We start from the raw sequence: 21,947 nt of genomic DNA, 5'->3' as shown, positions 1-21,947 counted from the left end.
TTTCCTGCTTTCAAAAGAGATTGGTCCAGCTTCTGTTATGGTTGGAAATCTGGTATCAGGAAAGAGGATTGCTCAGGCCAGTGGAAGAGATTTAGGACAGATTGAAGACAATGACCAAGGTAGAAAGGTGAGTACCATTGCATTTCAGTGCAGTCTGAATGGACCATTCTGTAGCAAGCTGTGACTGGAACTACTGAGGGCTGGGTTTTAACAGCCCCCTGGGTGTTGGGATGGTGTTGTTTACAGAACCTGTCTGTTAAAGAAGTCTTTGCAATCTTCTATAGGTTAACAGCAAGTAACTAATTACAACTATGCGGTAAAGGGTACAGGTATGGAGCTATCTCCATACTAGGTCTTAGCATGTCTCTGGCCATCACCACACTGACCCTAGGAGTAGGTCATGTGCCCTCTTGCATCACTGTGTACTGTACTCAGTCCCACATTTACCCTGTATGTACCAGATCCTTCTACTACACTGGGGACGGGGTTGGGAGGGGGGGACCTAAAATGGTGTGGTTAAGTGGGAGATGGTGTGCCCATTGTCATCTTGTTGCTATGCCATGCAAGTGTGCCCCCTGCCCAAAGGCCAATTAAAGGTCTCTTCCTGCCTCCACTGGAATTTAAACAGCAATAGGGGGCCCTCCACCACGTGGGGAGACCAGCAGGTAACTCTGGAAGTCACCCATTGGGTTCTGTGTGGTTTGGTGGGGGGACACTTCTATACAGACACACTTTTGCCCACAAAAGGATTCATGGTGGCAATGGCCATCTCAGCAAAGGTGCTGCCTGCCCTCAACACCCAACCCCTAACCCCTTTCAGTCTTGCCGGGGGCCTGCCTGACTGTAGCTGACACTCCCAGGCCTCATGTACCCTGGTCGTGAGGGCATACTTCTATCAGTGTCTCCTCATCCTCCAGGTATAGCCCCAGCAATGGCCACCACCCCTGGTGGCGCTGCTGAGCTGCTAGCTTTCTGATTGGCTGGCAGTTCTTGGGGTCGGACAGCCATCCTGAATAGGCATTGCAGCCCCGGCGGCAGCCAACTAATTGACAAGATGCAGTCCTCGGTCTAGCTAACATAGTGTCAGTCCTGCCTTTTGGGTCTGTCGACTGGAACCCCGCCACCATTGCTAAATTCCAGCATGTAAAGCTGAACTTGACAGAATTACAGATTGTTTACATTGATTAATGTTTTTTTTTTAAAAAAAGTCTTTACCTCTACCTTGTTCTGCTTCATGGGAATTTTGCTTCCTTGCTGCAGCAAAACCTCAGGCTGGTTCAAGATTGGTTCAGTTCAAGATTATTGGTTCTGGTTGGTACTATTAACACCTACTCTGGACCTATGCTTAGCTTCTGGCAGGCTTCTCCTGTGGGAATGGTGGGGGCAAAAAACCAGGAATTCAGCCTGGTGGAAATGAGACCTTTGACTTGAAGATTGTAGAACAATTTCATCAAATTTTAATTCCCTTATTAAGGAGCTTGAGGATGTTTGCAGTGTATTTCTCGGTGGGTAGACCCTCGGTGGGCGAGGGTCTTCTGGCACACGCCATCAAGATTTCTGATTGGCAGGTATTGAGTTGCAACTCTACTATCCCATTACATACCACTGGGTATTATAATGAAATGACCATCCCTTGACCCCATTTATAAGGTTCTGCTTCATTGGATGTCACCAGTACTGCATCTGGGCACTGAGGATAAGGTGTTAACCCTCTGGATGTTGACTCTTATATGATTGTCTTTTATGCAGATGGTGCATCAGCAGTATTACACAGAAACTTCAGTTGATTTTGACAATGATTACTTTCAAATTAAAATTGACTTATTCTGAAAACCAATCAGCAAGGCATGATACTTTGTTCGTTTTTGGTTTTAAAATAAGAATCAAATTTTATTTTGACCTTTCTTGCACTGAGAGAACATCAATACATTTATGAATGGCAGTTTTATGAGTACATGCACAGAACAAATAAGCATATAATGAGCATCATGACATAGATATAGTTACAAAAACAAAAATACCTGGAAAAACTCCACAGTTTTTTGCTTTTATCATAGATATAGTTAATTGTCTAAAGGGAGAGGAGCTACTGGTCATGTGTAAAGGTTTGGGAGATGGGCAAAAGTATGGAATTTAAAGGAAGGGATGACTGGCCTGAGGTCTCAGGTTACACAATGAACCAAAGGTTCCTTTTTAACTTCTGACTTTTGTTTCATATCTTCACCTCTTCCTTGTTCTGCTTCATTCTTTTGTTTTGGGAATTTTGCTTCCTTGCTGCATCAATACCTCAGACTGGTTCAAGATTGGTTCAGTTCAAGATTATTGGTTCTGGTTGGTGCTATTAACACCTACTCTGGACCTATGCTTAGCTTCTTTACTACAACGGTTACCACTCCATTTGCCTTTTGTTCTATGAACGTCTTTGCTATTTAATCTCCTCCGACCTTGAGCCCCATCCGTGACCTTCCCTTTTGTTCCACGTGACCCTCCCCCCTTTTTCAACAGCATAAAAGCCCATAAGGTTTCTACCTCACTTCCATTCACAAGAACACTTATATTGAGCTCGAAACATTGACCAAGATTTTTACCTTGTCGGGCGGGTGCAGCAGGCAGGCTTGGGAGCTACCACAGAAGCCAACCACGATGAGGCCCCGACATCGATTTCACGCTGGTTGGCCAATTAACGGCCGGCCAGTGTGAAACACACGCTGCAACGCTGAGCACTGCCCAGGTGGCGGCGAGAGGAGGGCGAGCGTGAAATTTGCGCATGCGTGTGGGTGCACGCAATGAACATTCTCTGAAGACACACGGAGCTGCCTCAGGGAGCTGAAAATTTATAAAATAAAAAACTTACCAATGTTTGAAAACATACCCCCCTCATGTAACTCTGTCACATGAGCAGGGACATGTTATAAATGGAATTTCAACGTTTTTATTTAATTTTTAATTGCTATTGGACGTGGATGAGGTTTCGTACAAACCCCAAAGGCCACTTGGCCTTTTCACCTGCCCTCCCACCGTATGGTTGGATGGGCAGCGAAAAATTTCATTCAATCGTTGCTTTAATGGCCCGGGTAGGCCTGTTAATTGTCGGTGGGCACGCAGCCGACTCCCCCGTGTGCCCGCCGACCAAAATATCGTGTGAGTGCGCAATGATGTCGGGACGCTCACCCAACATCATCACGTGTCATTTTATGCTCAAGTGGGTCGGGCACCTGCTGGCTCAGTGAAAATTTCAGCCCGTTAATTCTGTTTCTCTCTCCAAAGCTGCTGCCTGACCCGCTGAGTTTTGTCAGCACCTTCTGTTTTGATTTCTAAACTTTACTGTTTTCCTATGCTTCATTTGTCAAAGATAGTGCTGAGGGACAAATGCCTAACCTTTCTTAAATTTTAATTTTTTCTTTTGAGGTTTGGGAACTGTGGATAAGAAAAACTATTCATTAGACTCGGCCAAAACAGAATAACGTGCCAGTGCTGGAGCTTTTCAGCTTCCCACAGCTGTCTGTATGGCTGCTCTGATTGAGATTGGTAATTTAGGGCTGCATGTAATAGAGTGCCCTAGCCCCAATGTGCCCCCACCCACCCCCTCAACTAAAAATGTCAAGGGGGAGCCCGTGGCCAATTGGCCATTGAGGTGGGTCTTCCTACTTCTCAGGAACAAGAAGTCCTGCCTCAGAGAGCTGCCAGCCAATCAGGAGCCAGAAGTTCTCCAGTTCACCAGAAGTGGTGGCCACCGCCTATACCGCAGCAAGGCTGCGGTGCTGGTGAGTCAATGGTCTCACTGGGGTCAACTTGACATTGGGGGAGGGCCGAAGGGATTGTTGGGGGGGACGGCATAGGAGGATGAGGGAACCCGAGGGAGCTTACACCTTTGGGTCCCTTCCAATGGCCCCCCTTCATGCAGGGAGAGCTGCTGGATTGGGAGCTTGGCATGGGCCTCTCCCGCCATTAATTGTCCACTGGTAGGTGGGCCACATGATGCCTATCCTGCCACTGGTAAAATCCCAGCAGTACAGGTATGGGTGGGATAGGCAGTGCGTATGGTGCCTGCTGAATTTAATGTGCTCCTCCACCTTCAAATTCTCAGAAATTATTTGTGCAAAAAATCATAGAGGCGTTCAGCACCAAAATAAAGTAATTTCTCACACTATCATCATCTCACAGGATTGCATTTTCTAAGCCTTAACCACTATGCTTTTGTTTCAGTTTATGTTTCTGGCTGAAGTTCTACAATGGCGTGCTCAAACTACTCCTGACCACGTGCTTTTCACACTACTGAATTCTAGGGTAAGTCTTTCATTAACCAATAGTTAATGAAAAGCAGTTGGGCTATTGTCTGACGATATTTGGACAGTTTTACATGCTAATTCACATGCATTATATCATTTAATGCACTATTATTACAGAACTGTGAATTTGTTAATCAACTGCACTCTATTGAGTCAGATCATTTGATAATGTTGAAACTAGTACTACTTTGATTATGCTGCTTTTAATCTTGAATATTTGACCCACTATTCTTACTTTTGGATGTCCCTACTGAAAATGAGAGCTGTGTCAGATGGTGACAAAATGCCAAAATAAGTTTGAATGCTAGGTTTGTTTGCAATGTGGTTTGCACAGTGTAACTGAGGGAAGATGTTCTGAGACCAATAGAAGCTCTTTGCTTCGTTCAAAGGTCTGTCTTTCAGCCAACCATGGACTGCAATTGATAATATATACTTCTCTACTGATGGTGATTGGGTGCAGAACATTACAAACACTTAGGAACTAAAACACACTGTGGATGAAATTCACCTTGGGCATCAAATGGATGATAGCAGATGGTGATTGGGGAAGAAAATCGGGCTGACTGTTCAGGAGGCTGAACCTTTTTTCGCAGCACTGCAAAAGATGCCTGTCATCCCCATTACGACTTCATGACAGCCCATTATTCATTGAACCCAAAGGCACACACTGGAGTAACAAAATGGCTGATTACTGCTGCTGTCATTCATCTCCTGGTAATTGACTTTGGTTTTTAGGGCGATGAACAGTGGCACAGGCAACTAATAAAGTAAGGAAAGAGCTGGAGCTTCACATTGGTGCCCTGACAATGAATTCCATCTATGTTCAGTAAATTTCATCTGCATTCCTACGGTTGTCACAGCCTATAATCCACTTCTTTTATAAAAAAAAGTTAATTACCAGAAAAAATTACGTTCTGTTTGCATTGTTCTACAGTGTTAATTATTTTTATTAGTAGGCTTGTGATGATGGCTCAGATAATATATCTTTGCATAATTGACCACAAGAAGGCTATGATGTTTTAAAAAATACAGGATTATCATGTTAGCGCCATTTACCAACACATTTTCAAACCCAGAAACAAAAGCGTAATCTCTTTGATAAGATATAGTGTGCATGTGCAGACACAGTATTGAGAGCTCATTTTAAACAGTACATGCTGGGATTGCAGACACTGCACAGTATGGAAATCTATTTTAAGTTTTCAGTGTGGCAGTAAAACCATTAACTGAAAATTGGTTTCCTGTAGTTTCCGCACTTTTGCATTAAATTGAAGTGTCATTCATGGTATTTGGTTCTAAAGCAAAATTGATAAAATCCATGAGAAGTGATCTTTTCTGTCAAGATTGGGCCATGCATTTTAGAAAATAATCAAAATCAGAGGGTCAAGTCCAAGGACTCAAACAAATCCACCACCAACACCTTTGGAAACCGAAGGAGGGCAGTGCTCTTGTCTCCCACGCCCTGAGAAATATAATTTACATCTTTTGAAAGATATTTTTAAAATATCAAATCTAGTAACTTTTGCAAATGGTTTCTTTTTTGCCTGTTGTGAAAAGAATGTTTTCTAACATTTTCATCCAGTTTTCACTACAAATTTGACCATTGCCTGAAATATGGAGGTCACCTTGCAAATTATTTTCAAATCTTTGTTTGGAAGAGAAGTGATTGCAAACCTACAAGAAACGAGCAGATGTTGCTTCAGAATGCTCTGTTTCATGAGAGCCACATTTATTGATGGTACCCATTGCATATGCCTCCTTCAGAATCAGAATTTTTAACCGCAAGTGGGAAAGTAAGCTAATGGGCAACTTGGCAGGCATACTTCCATTAATAAAATACCAATTTAATTGGATGGAATCTTCAATGTCATCTATAAGTCATAGGAAAATTTCCTCAAATATACAGTCATATGGATTTGAGAGATATAATTTTTTGGAATTCATTTTTCAGCATTATTTAACAAATATTCTATTCATCAAAACTAAATGAAACCTTTTATTGTAAAAAAAAAAATGAGGTTATCTTTTGGAAGTAAAGCTGTAAGAACAAGAAGTTGCTTAAGGGATATTTTTAGGGAATGGATATAGTTAGTATTAGGCCAACCTAACAGGTTATTAAATTAAAGATTCTAAATGTGAATTTAGAATTGCAGAATATTACAGTTTGAAACATGCCATTTAGCCCATTGCATCTGCATCATTGCTTTTCACCATAAGTCACCTCATCAAGGTCCCATTTTTCTGTTCACTCCCAATACCTTAAAACGTTAAAAGCAAAATACTGCGGATGCTGGAAATCTGAAACAAAAACAAAAATTGCTGGAAAAACTCAGCAGGTCTGACAGCATCTGTGGAGAGAAAAACAGGGTTAATGTTTCGAGTCCATATGACTCTTCTTCAGAATCTTTAAATGTTTCTTTCAAGCAACTATCTGGTTAGCTTTTGAAAGGTTTTTGGGACTCTGCTTCAACAAATTTTCGTGGCAGATAGTTTTGCATTCTATTTACCATCAGTGCCAAGAATTTTTCTATTCACTCCTTTAATTCCCCCTTGTGATCATTTTAAAACTTATGTCCTCTTTCTGGATATAATCTATTACTACTGTTTGCCATGTCGTAACCTTCATAATCATGAAGACCTCTACCAGGTCACCCTTTGATCTCTCATCTCTAGTGGAAAAATCTTATTATCTCTCTTTATTAACCCTAGTAATATCCTAGCTTATCCACATTGTAAAGTTACCATCACTTTTATATGCTCTGTCATGGGTACCCAGTACTCTAAAAGGAGCATAAATAAAGCCTTGAGCCATTCAACATTAGCTCCTTGCTTAGGTATTCTCTGCCTCCTGCAACAGAATTACAATTTTGGTTGCTTTCTCATCTTGTGTTATCATCTTTAATGGTCTTTGTGTTTGCATATCAAGGGATATGTTTGCTACGCTACTCCACTTACAGGCTGGGAATTTCCGAGCCTGCTGGTGTTGGGCATGTTTGGTAATATGCGAGGACAATATGGCGAGAAGGCCAAAAAGTTTACGATCATCTGCTCCGCCCGCCGATGGTGGGCCACATTTCCCGCCATCGGATGTCGGGAATCTCATTGTAATACATCAGCATATCATTATAAGGCTAGGCCACAGAAGATATGCCAACGCATTTCACAACAGCATATAAAAGATGTGCGCTTGGTGGGCTGCACTTTTCGGGGAACTCGGAGGTGAGTACACCATAATGTTGTGGAGCACTCGCCCGGGTTGCCTGTTGGACTTCAAAGTTGAAGCACATTTAGGGGTGAGAGCAAGGGCTGCCCTGCGGTTGAGGTGACTTTGGCTGGGGTGGTGGGGGTGCAAGGGCTGCCCTGTGGTTGAGAAGACTTTGGCTGGGGCGGTGGGGGTGCAAGGGCTGCCCTGTGGTTGAGAAGACTTTGGCTGGGGCGGTGGGGGTGCAAGGGCTGCCCTGTGGTTGAGGAGACTTTGGCTGGGGTGGTGGGGGTGCAAGGGCTGCCCTGTGGTTGAGACTACTTGGAGTGCGGTTGAAGGTAGTGCACAAGCACATGTGGGATGGACCGGCGGGGGGGGGGGGGGTTGAGCGGGTGCAAGGGAAGCAACCACGCATTAGGGAAACCTCGTATAAAGTGACCATTCCTCTGCAGCTGAGACAGTTCAGACGTAGTCACATTGATATGATTGGAGTTGGACCTCTAGCCTCTCTGCCCACTCGAGCAACCTGGACAGTTGCATTCAAAATGAGTTCCTTTCAGCTCTGGGTCCTTGAAGACAGCAGCTTGAGGCTTCTCACCTTTGTTGGATCTTAAAATACCTCTCCATTACACACAATCTCCTTTCTCCTTTATACATGTCTTTCTCTTTGTAAATTTTCCATTGTATCACTAGACTTTTAATTTTACCTTTTCTAACAATAACATAGTTTCATTCCGCCAATTTTATTAGTAAGCTGATAAAAATAAACACATGCTTGGCATCTTCTAGCTAAGTGCAATGTTTACCCATTCTTTTGAATGGTTTATTTAAAAATGCAAATTTTCCCCTTGACGTTGATGTTTCTAAACTTCCCCTTGTTTATCTAACTACCATTTCAAACCTCCTCCTTTCTATACATCAAAGCTCTAGACCAGCTGGCTTTGATCCAATTAACACACACACACACACACACACACACACACACACACACACACACACACAGCTAAACTCTATTTTAAAAAATAATTTGTAATAACATTACAGACGTTAATCGCTTCATGACATGGAGCAAACCATCGGGATGCTGGAAATGAGGTTCCTGTGCCTGGACCAGTCTGGTGGAGCCCTGCAATACAGTCCACAGAGGGTGTCACGCATCGTCATCACCTGCTGTGTCCTTTGCAGTGCTAGGTTGTAACGGGGAGAGGAGCTGGAGGTCTCATCCAATGAGGAGGACGCCAACGGGGATGAGGGTGAGGAGGTCCTCGAAGATGATGAGGATGAGGCCATCATACTGGCCTCATAGCTGCTAGGTTTGTGGAGGATGATGAAGACATGCAGTGAGAAGACACCATAGATCGTCACATTGCATCTATGAATGTTTGACTCCAGTCTGGCTCGTAGCAATGCACATACCCTCTGTGATAATGCTCCTGTCATGGAGACTTAGTGAAGGCTCTAATATTCGCTCAATTGCAGGAGGATGATGGTGACGTGCAGTGAGGACACTCCATAGACCTTCACATAGCTTCTGAGAATGCCTCACTCCTGCCTGGCCAAGCACAGCTCGCTTGCGCTCTGCGATCAGGGTCATATCATGGAGACGCAGCCATGAAACTCAAAAGCATCTGATCCTTTGTCCGCCTTCAGCACCTGAGCCCTTCAGGAGCACAGCATCACTGGTCACAGATGCTGAAGAGATGGGGTTCAGCCCCACCTTAAAGGTTCTGAGAGCACACAGAGAGAACGCTGGAACTCTGTGACAGCCGCCCAAACATTCTGACAGCATTAAAAACTGCAGAGGTGCAGGCATCACTAATGTATCCAAAGAGTGAGAGGCTGGACCATCACTTTGGTCTGAAGGCTGTACAAAGCACAGGAAAGAGGCCCTGGACTGAGACACCTGCCTTTATCCTGTGTAGAAAGGTTTCGCATCTGAGCAACACAAACACTGCTCATCAGAACAAGGAGCCATAGGCAGGGAGACATTCTTGGGAGTTTATTAACAATAATGAACAGTACGTACAAACGATTAACATCCGTGCCCAGGCTATGCAACTACATCTTCTTAACCTTCCTAAACCTGCCACTACGTCTTGGTGCTCCCCGGACATCCACAGTGGAGGTGGAGGCAGCCTGCTGACTGCTATGCCCTGTCTGTGATGACCTTGACGGGTATCCACTGGAAGGCCAAGACCTGGAGGGCCCTGGCTTGCTTTTGGGGTCCTGCTATGTAGCAGTGGCACCCTCCTTGACTATGGAGCTAGAGCTGCTGGGGTCACAGGAAGAAGGGATTCAGATGGGGCTGGACACTCCGAGAGTCATCGGGATGGATGGCCCCGGGATGTACACCTGCTGATCCTCTTCCCTATGAATGTCCGAGGGCCCCTGGCTGACTCCTTGAGGAGAAGGGGTAGCTGGATCAAGCTGCCCCGGACCCTTCTTGCGTAGATGCTGTTGGAGGCCAACTATGGCATCAGCAATGTAGTTGAGCCCGCGCAGTAATGCAGGGGGAGCGACATCCTGGACCAAGGTCCCCATGGTGGCCTCCATCCTACCAGTGTTGACCTCGGTGCATTGGCATTCTGGCGCCATCACCTCAGACTGAAGGCAGACAGACTCTTCCATTGTGCCTCACAATCTAGCGAGTGCAGTGATGTTCCCGAGCTTGCCTGTGCAGCTCCAACAATTGTGACATGATTGAGCCCAGAGGCTCATCAACAGACTCGGACTTAGTAAATCTCTAGCCTCCAGCAGTCCTCCGAGTGCCAGACACCTGGGAGGTGCCTGCTGCCGCCTGCTGTGGTTCGGACAGTGAGATGCATTCACCAGATTGTGATCCCGAGGCAATTTTAAGGCTAGTTCCGACCAAGGCATGCATCCCTGCACTGGTGCAGGATTTTGGTGAGCGCTGTGATGGGACTTTAAGGAGGGTACCACTAGTTTCCTCTTCAGAGGTTTCTTCGGAGCTTGATTGGAGGCCCTGGGACGTGACTGTTGGTAGATGTGCCTGTGAAAGCAAGGGGAGTTAATTAGTGCATGGCAGCGGTCTGTGAAACAGGACACATCACTCACAGCGTTGTTGCACTGCTGGATCCTCACTTGGTTGAGCACCACCAACCTCACCATCAGCACAGGAAGGGTCCAGATCGTCACCAGCCAGCTGGATGGCTCTTTTTTCAAAGTCCGTGAGGACCTTGATTTCAGACATTCGTCCACCAATCCATCACCTCTCCCTCTTGTTGTGTGCCAGCTTGTCCTGCATGGGTAGAGATGGAGAGATTGTGAGCAGGATACCTGCCAGGCCAAATGGTAAGTATAAAAACAAAAAAACTGCGGATGCTGGAAATCCAAAACAAAAACAGAATTACCTGGAAAAACTCAGCAGGTCTGGCAGCATCGGCGGAGAAGAAAAGAGTTGACGTTTCGAGTCCTCATGACCCTTCGACAGAACTTGAGTTCGAGTCCAAGAAAGAGTTGAAATATAAGCTGGTTTAAGGTGTGTGTGTGGGGGGCGGAGAGATAGAGAGAGAGAGAGGTGGGGGGGGTTTGTGGTTGTAGGGACAAACAAGCAGTGATAGAAGCAGATCATCAAAAGATGTCAACGACAATAATACAATAGAACACATAGGTGTTAAAGTTAAAGTTGGTGATATTATCTAAACGAATGCGCTAATTAAGAATGGATGGTAGGGCACTCAAGGTATAGCTCTAGTGGGGTTTTTTTTTATATTTTTTTTTTATAATGGAAATAGGTGGGAAAAGGAAAATCTTTATAATTTATTGGAAAAAAAAGGAAGGGGGATACAGAAAGGGGGTGGGGATGGGGGAGGGAGCTCACGACCTAAAGTTGTTGAATTCAATATTCAGTCCGGAAGGCTGTAAAGTCCCTAGTCGGAAGATGAGGTGTTGTTCCTCCAGTTTGCGTTGGGCTTCACTGGAACAATGCAGCAAGCCAAGGACAGACATGTGGGCAAGAGAGCAGGGTGGAGTGTTAAAAAGGCAAGCGACAGGGAGGTTACAAATGGTAAGTATGCCTGGCATGTATGGGTGTTGTGATCTCATGGTGGGGTGAGGACAATGAAGGTATGTGTGAGAGAGTAAATGGTGATGTCCCTTGAACCGGCAGTGAATGCGGGCCCTGTGGATATGCGATGGATTTTGTGAGTCTGTGAGTTGAGAGTGATAAGAAGGGTGACTTACCCTGGCAGAATAGAGATCATTCATCCTCTTGTGGTACTGGGTGGCTGACCTCTTTTGAAGGGCATTGGCACTGACCACCACTACCACCGTCTCCCATCCTGGTTAGTCATGCCACTGCCCATCCTGCGGCCAGAGCGGGGGTAGAGGACATCATGGCGGGCCTGCACGGCATCCAAAAGGCATTCTAGTGACGCGTCACTAAACCTAGGGGGCTGCAGTCTTTTTGCCTTTCGTGGACATCTTCTCTGCCGTAGTCCAAGCTGAAGCACTAAGATGTGTGCGTGCGGCTGGACTTTAAATATGGCACCCAGAGTGATGAAGCAGTGAGGCGATGGCACGGCAGGTGAATAAGAGCCCATCCGCCATAGAAACGGCGGGTTTCCCAGGATATAGCCTGAAAAGCTGCCACACTTGGTGCAAATCTGGGACGATTCCGCCCACAATCTATGATGGAAGATGACGGTTATTTTCCCTTTTCCTACTTGTGAAATATTAGTGTTTATGCATTCGACTTTATCTGCCCCCTCTCAGCCCCTCCTGCTAATCTATTTAGGTTTTCTTGGAGACTTTCACAACGTTTGAGGATAATGGCAAATTGTACCATCAACAAATTCCAATGTTCCTTCCCTAACTCCAAAATTCAGACCATATTCGTGAAATCCCTGTTATCTACTGAGAGAATAAAGCCACAAGATTCCATGGTTTAAACAAATTATTTTATTAAACAAAGCAGCAACAGCTGACTAAACCCCTTCTTGGGTTACCAATTGTACATCATACTCAAAAAAAAAAAAGCATAATCACTTATACTTTAAAACTGAACTCCTCAACTGAATCTCCCCCTTTCCGCTTTAACTCCCCATCCCCACCACCTCCCAGGAGGTCTTTGGCTAATTATCAGGCTCTTGAAGACTCCTTCAATTTCTGGGACAAAACCAAAGTGCCACAGTTCTCAGGAATTCACTTCTATTGTCCTCTGTAGTCCTGCTATCCACTGAGTCATGAGCTTTTTTGGGGTTCTTCCATTAGCTTCCAGCCAAGTGACCTTCCTCTGGTCCTTAAGCACTTCATGAACATGGGCACTTCAGCTGAAGTGTGGGCTTCATTGCACTCTGATTTCATGCCTCCACCTCAGAGATGCCCTTGATTTCTGATGGCCCTTTTTCTTCAAGTCTATAGCTCTTTACAGCTCTCAGCAGACACTCTCTCTCAGCCTGTTCCCAAGTTGAACTGCTAGCTCCTGTAGCAAGCACATGCAGGGAAATTAAAGAAACAAATTTTCTGATGCCTACAGCCTATTTCCATAGCAACGTGGCAAGTTTTAGGATGTTCTAACCAGAAAAGCAAACTAATTATCCTACCTTCAAAACCAAATCTTTATTTAGATTCTGGGACACACATGAATAATTTACATACCTAATGGAGATAACAACCCTTTCTTCCCGACTCACTGGGTCCATCAAGAAGTTTCCTTATTTACGAACTGTTTTTATCTTCTTTTGTTTTTAATTCATTCATGGCATGTGGGCATCGCTGGCTAGACCAGCACTTGTTGTCCATCCCTAATTGCCCTTGGGGAGGCGGTGGTGAGCTGCCTTCTTGAACCGCTGCAGTCCATGTGGTGTAGGTATACCCACAATGCTGTTAGGGAGGGAGTTCCAGGATTTTGAACCAGTGACTGTGAAGTAATAGCGATATATTTCCAAGTCAGGATGGTGAGTGACTTCGAGGGGAACTTACAGGTGGTGGTGTTCCCAAGTGTCTGCTTCTCTTGTCCTTCTAGATGATTGTGGTCATGGGCTTGGAAGGTGCTGCCTAAGAAACAGTAAGTTAATCTGGAAACTACATACCTCAATAAAAGTTTTAAATTATGTAAGTGTAGCCCTCCTGTTCCGATCAAAAAACTCAATTTTCTCACTTCCAATCCTAACCCCATTGCATGAACATAAGTTGCCCTTTAAATTGCATTCACCCCAGATATTTCTTTTTATCATTGGCGGGCCAGCATTTATTGCCCATCTCTAATTGCTCTTAAGAACTGCATGGTTTCAGAGGGCATTTAAGAGTCAACCACATTGCTGTGGGCCTGGAGTCACATGTAGCCCAGACCAGGTAAGAGCAGCAGATTTCCTTCCCTAAAGGGCATTAATGAACCAGATGGGTTTTTATGACAGTCGACAGTGGTTTCATGGTCATCATTAGACTTCTAATTCCAGATTATTCTTTTTATTGAATTCAAATTTTACCATCTGTTGTGGTTGGATTCGAACCCCAGGTCCCCATAACATTACCTTGGGTATCTGGAATACTAGTCCAATGACAATACCACTCCGCCACCCCCTCTGTTTGAATTGCATTTACTTCATGGTTGGCTATCAGTCAGATGTTTCCATTTATGTTACGGTTAACACTTTAATCTTCTACCTAATAGTACCTCTAAAATATTAATATAAATCATGGAATTAGCTGATTATGACAAGTGAGATAATCATTTGAGCTGTTTTGGAATCAATCTAATATCACCTTTTATGTTTGTTTACTAGGGAACAATAGCCAATTCTTTAACATGCCTTCAGCTGCATAAACGAGCTGAGAAAATAGCAGTCATGCTGATGGAGCGGGGGCACTTACAGGATGGAGATCATGTGGCATTGGTCTATCCACCAGGTATGTTAATGGTGTAATCATTTTTCTTTTGCCCTGTAATTGCCCCTTCTCCCTCCTCTTCAATGATCATGTGTCAAATGCAATGTGCATTCAAAATGTATCTTCTGATTAAATGGAATTCCTGCATTTCATCAGCTGAAAAGCTTTGAGGATAGAGGAACTGGACATAATTAATATAAGCTTGGCATGTTAGATGGATTAAGTGCCTTTTAAAGAAAACCTGATGACTTAGTTTGTTGTAAAGCTTCTGCTGCAGTAACATGGGGTTGTGTAATTTAAAGTGCAGACCCTAAGATGAAAAATGTCTTGTCCTTCATACAGGAATAGACTTAATTGCAGCATTTTATGGATGCCTGTACGCAGGTTGCGTGCCAATAACTGTTCGTCCTCCACATCCACAGAATATTGCTACTACATTACCCACGGTGAAAATGATTGTGGAGGTAGGTCAGGATTTAACATTTTGATCTATTCTATGTTTGAATTTTCACCCAATTGGTTTTATTTTAAACACGTTAACAATCCTTTCCCTGCCTATTTTTTTCTGAGCCACGTGACATTGTAGAAGTGGTTTGTTTACTGATATTTCATATTTTGCACTGTCACAATTCTTGATATTTCAAAACAAGATGATGTTAAAAATGAATGTTAAATCGCCTAAAAGCAACATGGTACTCAACTCTGGAACCTGTCTGAATCCTAGTTTAGTTCATCAAATTTTATCTGACTTCAGTGGAAATTTATTTGGTTGAGGGTAGTGCTGACATAGTTGGACACTGTATTTGTAATTTAACTGTGGCCAAAAATGTCAGAATTGTTTGTAAGACCTGGATCAGATATTCTGGAGGTTATTATACCAGTGTATCCTTTCATAAGTGTATCTTATCAATTCACTGCAATTTTTTTGTCCATTTGTTTTCCCCCAACTCTATTAAAATCTAACACAAAGTACAGCACAAAGAACTTTTTAAAAATTTGTTCTTGGGACATGAGTTACACTGGCAAGACATTTTTAATTGTTGTCTCCAGTGTGGGACTGGAGTCATACTTTGGGCGGTGTGGGTGGGGATGGCAGGATCTCTTCCCTGAAGGTCATCAGTGAATCAGTTTGCTTTCTCATTATTTTCCAATGCTGGCGCTCAGTTTATCAGACTTATTGAATTCAGTTTCACAATTTACTATGCTGGGTTTTGAATTCAGCGCATTTGGGTTGCCTGTCCTTTACCAAAACTATTAGGCTGCCATTCCCATTTGCATGAGCTGACCTATGTAGTGATTTTTAGCTCATAGACATGTAGATTCCTGCTGGCAAATAATTACAAATTTGAAGAGTAGCTTTCAATGTTGAGCTATTGCTCATCTTCGGTCTTGGGGAATCTGTTCTGCAAGTAGCTGGAAGCAGTAGGACAGTGCTTTCCTGTACAGAATACCAATCCCAATGATTTAATGGGATGTAATGTTAATGGCTGAAAAATGGACACAGTCATTTGAATGCGTAATAATTATGATCATGGTTTGTTCAGTGATTTGGAAATGTGGTGACTAGAAATCTCCCACTTAATTGACCATGCTTTATTTTTCATTTATGAAATTTTTGCATAATTTATCTCTGACCTTCAGCTTATGTGGATGCATTAATTCGTGTCAGTCAGAGTCTGTTTATTGTTGAACACTGATTTGGTACAATGCAATTTCCTCGCTGTGCTTCAAGGCTGTACTTTATGGCCCATTTACACTACAGCAGTGATGTCTTGGTAACTGCGACATTCGTGGTCACCCTCTGATGTAATGAAGTTTGCACTGCTGGGTGCTGGAAGAGCAGGGAAGAACCTTGGGACATAGCTTTCATCTGGTGTTCTAGCGGAGCAGTGTGGGCGGTTCCCACCATCATTCAAAGAAAGAAGGACTTACATTTGGAGCATTTTTCCTGACCTCAGGATGTCCCAAAGTGTTTTATAGCCAATAGAGAACTTATGAAATGTTGTCACAACTGTAATGTAGGAAATACACCACCCAACTTGCAATAGAAACCAGTAGAGATAGAGAGATTGCATGCAGTAAGGTCCCACAAGCAGCACTGTGATAATGATGTTGTCCAAACATAGACAAAAGAGCTGAACTCCATAGGTGAGGTGAGAGTGACTGCCCTTGACGTAAAGGCAGCATTTGATAGAGTGTGGCATCAAGGAGCCCCAACAAAACTGGAGTCAATGGGAATCAGGGGGAAAACTCTCCATTGGTTGGAGTCATACCTATCACAACGAAAGATGGCTGTGGTAGTTGGAGATCATTTATCTCAGACCCTAGACATCACTGCAGGAGTTCTTCAGTGTAGCATCCTAGGCCTAACCATCTTCATTAATGACCCTCCCTCCAAAGGTGAATTGAGGATGTTCATTGGTGATTGCAAAATTTTGAGCAGCACTCGCAACTCCTCAGGTACTGAAGCAGGCTGTGTCCATATGGAGCAAGACCTGGACAACATTCAGGCTTGGTGGCAAATAACATTCACACCACACAATGACCATCTCCAACAAGATAAAATCTAATCATCTCCCCTTGACATTCAATTGCATTACCATCGTGGAATCCCCCATTATCAACATCCTGGAGGTTACCATTGACCACAGACTGAACTGGACCAGCCATATAAATGCTATGGCTGAAGAGCAAGCCAGAGGCTGGGAATTCTTGGCAAGTTACTCACCTCCTGACTCCCCAAAGTCTATCCACCATCTACAAGGAGTGTGATGGAATACTCTCCGCTTGACTGGATGAGTGCAGCTCCAACAACACTCAAGGAGCTCAACACTATCCAGGACAAAGCAACCTTCTTGACTGGTACCCCATCCACAACCTGAAACATTCACTCCCTCCACCGTCGACACACAGCAGTGTGTACCATCTAGAAAGTGCCCTACAGCAACACACCAAGGCTCCTTCCAAACCCACGACCTCTCCCACCTAGAAGGCAGCAGATGCATGGAAATACCTTCACCTGCAAATTTCCCTTCAAGCTCCACACCATGCTGACTTGGAACTATGCTGCCATTCTTTCACTGTCTTTCAGAATCCTGGAACTCCCTCCCTAACAGCACAGTAGATGTTCCTATACTACATGGACAGCAGCAGTTCAAGAAAACGGTTCACCACCCCCTCTCAAGGCAATTAGGGTAGATGTTGGCATAATGGTAATATTACTGGACTAGTAATCCAAAGGCCCAGCCTTATGATCTAGGGTATGGGTTTAAATCCCACCATGGCAGCTGGTGGGATTTGAATTCAATTAATAAATCTGGAATTGAATGCTAGCCCCAGTAATGGTGACCATGAAACTATCACGGCTGTTGTAAAACCCTTCTAGTTCACTAATGTCCTTAGGGAAGGAAATCTACCATCCTTACCTGGTCTGTCCTACATGTGACTCCAAACCCACAGCAATGTGGTTGAGTTGTAACTGCCATCTCTAGTGGCCCAGCAAGCCGCTCAGTTCCATGAGATGCATCACTGAAACTCTCAAGTCAACCCCAACACCCTGGCCAGCTATGCTGACAGATTGACAGATATCATGCACCCACCCCCCCACCCACCCACCGGAACCCCCCCCCCCCCCCCCCCCCCCCCCCCCCCCCCCCCCCCCCCCCTCCCCCCACCCACCAATCTGCTGCGACACAGCGACTCTTCATGAAGCTCAGTAAATGAAGGAAAACAAATGCCTCCCCATCTACTAGGACCTCAGCAATGTCCAGCACCTCCACTTGAAGTCAGGTTAGCCTTTTTGGATTCATGCACACAATCTCTGACAATGAGATTTCAATTCTGAAGAAGCTTGGAAAAATGAATGGCCCTCACAAGAAGTTACGAACAAACACCTTCCACAATGCTTGTGGGCATCCCTAAACTACATCTGTATAGACCATAGCAGATGCGGATATTTGGTGCACAAATGGAAAATTTAAAACTCTCCTGTGTGCGACTGTATTCACCCATAAAAGACCATGGAACACATAACGACTCAATGATATGAAGTGGGTGTTATAGCAACACACACCACCATTCCTGACATAAAACCCTGGCTTGACCACCTTGATGTAAAATTATAATTGTTGCTCTATACCCAGCTATATGAAGGAAATTGTTGTTCAAGGGAAAATAAGGATGGGCAATAAATGCTGGCCTTGCCAATGACACCCGCATCCCATGAATGAATAATTTTTTTTTAAATAAATGACCAGGTAATCTGTTTTACTGATGTTGGTTGAGGGTAAATATTTGCCAAGAGTGCTCCCCTGCTCTTCTTTGAAATTAATAAATCTGGAATTGAATGCTAGCCCCAGTAATGGTGACCATGAAACTATCACGGCTGTTGTAAAACCCTTCTAGTTCACTAATGTCCTTTAGGGAAGGAAATCTACCATCCTTACCTGGTCTGTCCTACATGTGACTCCAAACCCACAATTTGAAACAGTGCCATCGGATCTTTTATGCTGAAGAGGCCTTGGTTTAACATCTAATCTGAAAGATGACACCACTGATGGAGTGCAGCCCTCCCTCAGTGCTGCACTGGAGTGTCAGCCTAGATTATGCACTCAGGTCTCTGCAGTGGGATCTGAACCCACAACCTTCCGAGTGCCAGCACTGAATCACCTCGAGCTCAATTAACCTTCCCCTTAATGCACCATGTCACATGTATCGATATTATAATTTTATAATATCAAATTTATCAATTTTCCTGGCTAGGAGAAGCAGTGTTACCAGTTGTTGTGTTGAGAGCATTGCTTATGGATAAAAACACGTATGTGTTTTTTTCTGTTTGATTATCTCCCCAGCCGCTCGCAAACACCTTCAACAGAAAATTGAAACCACTATTTAGAACTTTGAGACAACTGTGTGCGCACAGGATTATATTTGCTCAGTTTCTCTGTTGCAAGTTAAATGGGCTGTCTTTCACAGCATGTGAGCTCCAACAGCAGGTCTGCTGCTATTAGGAAAAAAGGGATGCCTCAAAAGACTGTTTCAAACTGACAGATAAACAATAGCGACACTTTCATTTACTTTAGCCTTGGCAAACCAGAATTCATTGTTATGGAATGTATCATGGATGTAGAGGTCATTCCCCATCACGGAAGACACAAGACTGCACCTATAAATCTAAAATAAAATAGCAAGACACTAGTCTTATTTGATAAAGGGTAAAGTGTAAGATTTCACTTAAATCTTAATTATCTGTTGCACTATTTAGAAACTCTAATCCTTAATAGAGTATTGTGCAGCAAAATGTGGCTATGGCAATTATGCTGTCTTAGAAACAAGTAAATCATGCTGTGGTGCTTTGTGTGCATTTTAATACAGCTTCACCTTAGCAGCCCATGAAAAGAAAGACCTGCAAAAAGTTGGGAGGGGGACTCTAGGGTTGCATCAAAGGCCATTTGTATTGTGAAATTTGCAGCAAATGCATTTTTCTCTGGCACATATTGATCCACAAGCACTTAATGGATTGCCAACCTAATTTGAAGCTTTTTTTGTTTTCTCCTAAAATGCTGTATTGCTGTACTGCACGAGGAAATAACTTAAACTCGACTCTTTAAATTAATCAGACTTTAGATTTGATGGTCCAAAGATTTGGAACAGATTTTCAGCACCGTTGTATTATTCCTGCATCCGGGATAGTTCAGGGAAAATATTCGTAAACATTGTAATTCTCCCTTGGATTAACAGTTTTGCCACTCTCTCAATACAGAAACCCAGGGTGGAAGCTTTCCTGATGTTATTGCTGCTGACACGTTGCTACTTTGCCCCTTCTGTTTTGCACAGGAACAGGGAAAAGGCTCACAGAATGGCTTGTCCTTAATTAATCATTAATATAGAAATTATATAACTGTTTTCCATGGTATAACTCCTAAAAAATCCTTTTCAATGAACCGCAGCTGTTCACTCAGAACCTTTTACAAAGACAGGTACACAGTGGGATATTATGCAGCTCTCAGTTCATTTGTGGTAAATTTTAATTCAGAAAGAAGGGAAGGATTTTTCTTTGAACATGCCTGTACCATTAAATGCTTCATTCATCAACGAAATTAATTTACAAATGTATAATTTAATCTCTAACCATAAAAGACGTGCAGTTTCAACTTTGGATTTGTGACATGGCTGGATGTTCAAGTGGAGCCAGAGGGCTTGTTTGAGGTTAAAGACTGGGAAAAATGGGTTTACTGCAGGTTCTGCTGAATTTAACAGCAGGACCTAATTAGTATTTTCTGTCTCTGTTGCTCGGCCGGAGCCACCCAGATTGATCTGGGTGGGTAGGTACGTACCAGATTGCAGCTGTATCAGCTCAGGGAGGCTGCGGGGTGGATGAGGCCAAGGATGGAGAAGATTGGGAAGACTCGGAGCAGGGAGCTGGGATTGGTCGAGGCGTGGGTGTTGTGACAGGAAGGTTGAGTCCAGAGCTGGGGAAGATCACATGGTTTGGGAGTGGGGAGTGGGGAGGTTGGGACGAAGTCGGGAAGCCGGTGATTGGGGTATGGAGTCTGGCAGCGTCGAGGAGGCCAGGGCAGTTCGGAGGCTGAGGTCAGAAGAGATCAGGAGACTCAGAGAGGATTTCAGAAGGGTGGAGAGACGGGCATCTGGGGCCTTGTGGAGAAGACCAGATAAGTGGGAGGAATGGGTGAAACAGGTTAATGATAAAGTAGTTACCTCTCGGATTGAACGAATACTTCACATCCGTCTTCACCCAAGAGAATGAGGATGAAGGTATGGAACTCGGGGAGAGAGACTGCAAGGTTCTTGAACAAATCAATATAGAGAGTGACAACGTATTGGAGGTGTTGGCAGGCTTAAAAGTGCACAAATCTTTAGGTACAGATGATTTGTGTCCCAGACTGCTGAGGGAGGCAAGGGAGGAGATCGTAGGGGCTCTGACCCAAATTTTTAATTCCTCTCTGGCCATGGGGGAGGTGCCAGAGGACTGGAGAACAGCTAAAGTGGTTCTGCTATTTAAGAAGGGTTGTAGAGATAAGCCAGGGAACTACAGGCCAGTGAGTCTCAAGTCAGTGGTAAGGAAACTATTGGAGAAAATTCTGAAGGAGAGAATCTATCTCCACTTGGAGAGGCAAGGTTTGATCAGGGATAGTCAGCATGGCTTTGTCAGAGGCAGTACATGCCCAACAAATTTGATTGAATTTTTTGAGGAGGTGACCAGGTGTTAGATGAGGGTAGTGCAGTTGATGTAGTTTATATGGATTTCAGCAAAGCCTTTGACAAGATCCCACATGGGAGACTTATAAAGAAGGCAAATGCACATGGGATACTGGGTAATATGATAAGGTGGATTCAAAATTGACTAAGTTGTACGAGACAGAAGGTGATGACAGAAGGCTGCTTTAGTGATTGGAAGCCAGTGTCCAGTGGCATACCATGGGGATCTGTGCTGGGTCTCCAATTATTTGTCATTTATATAAACGACATAGATGACTATGTGGGGGGTAGGATTAGTAAGTTTTCGGATGATACAAAGATTGGCCGGGTGGTTAACAGTGAGGTTGAGTGTCTTGGGCTACAGGAAGATATAGACAGGATGGTCAAAT

General features: G+C 44.0%; 1 protein-coding gene across 4 annotated transcripts in view; it reads left to right on the top strand.

The window, feature by feature from the left end:
* dip2ca (disco-interacting protein 2 homolog Ca) overlaps nucleotides 1-21,947 on the top strand; it is a 594,426-nt gene that overhangs the window by 464,910 nt on the left and 107,569 nt on the right. For all 4 annotated transcript variants that reach the window (XM_041184372.1, XM_041184370.1, XM_041184371.1 and 1 more), the window contains 4 exons: nucleotides 18-127; nucleotides 4,207-4,287; nucleotides 14,238-14,361; nucleotides 14,683-14,804. In XM_041184372.1, the coding sequence (XP_041040306.1) occupies nucleotides 18-127; nucleotides 4,207-4,287; nucleotides 14,238-14,361; nucleotides 14,683-14,804 (437 nt within the window). The remainder of the gene's footprint in view (nucleotides 1-17; nucleotides 128-4,206; nucleotides 4,288-14,237; nucleotides 14,362-14,682; nucleotides 14,805-21,947) is intronic.

This window comes from Carcharodon carcharias, chromosome 3, assembly GCF_017639515.1.
Source record: "Carcharodon carcharias isolate sCarCar2 chromosome 3, sCarCar2.pri, whole genome shotgun sequence".
NCBI lineage: Eukaryota > Metazoa > Chordata > Chondrichthyes > Lamniformes > Lamnidae > Carcharodon > Carcharodon carcharias.
Note: the sequence above shows the minus strand (reverse complement) of the source record. Positions and strands in the feature narration are given on the sequence as shown.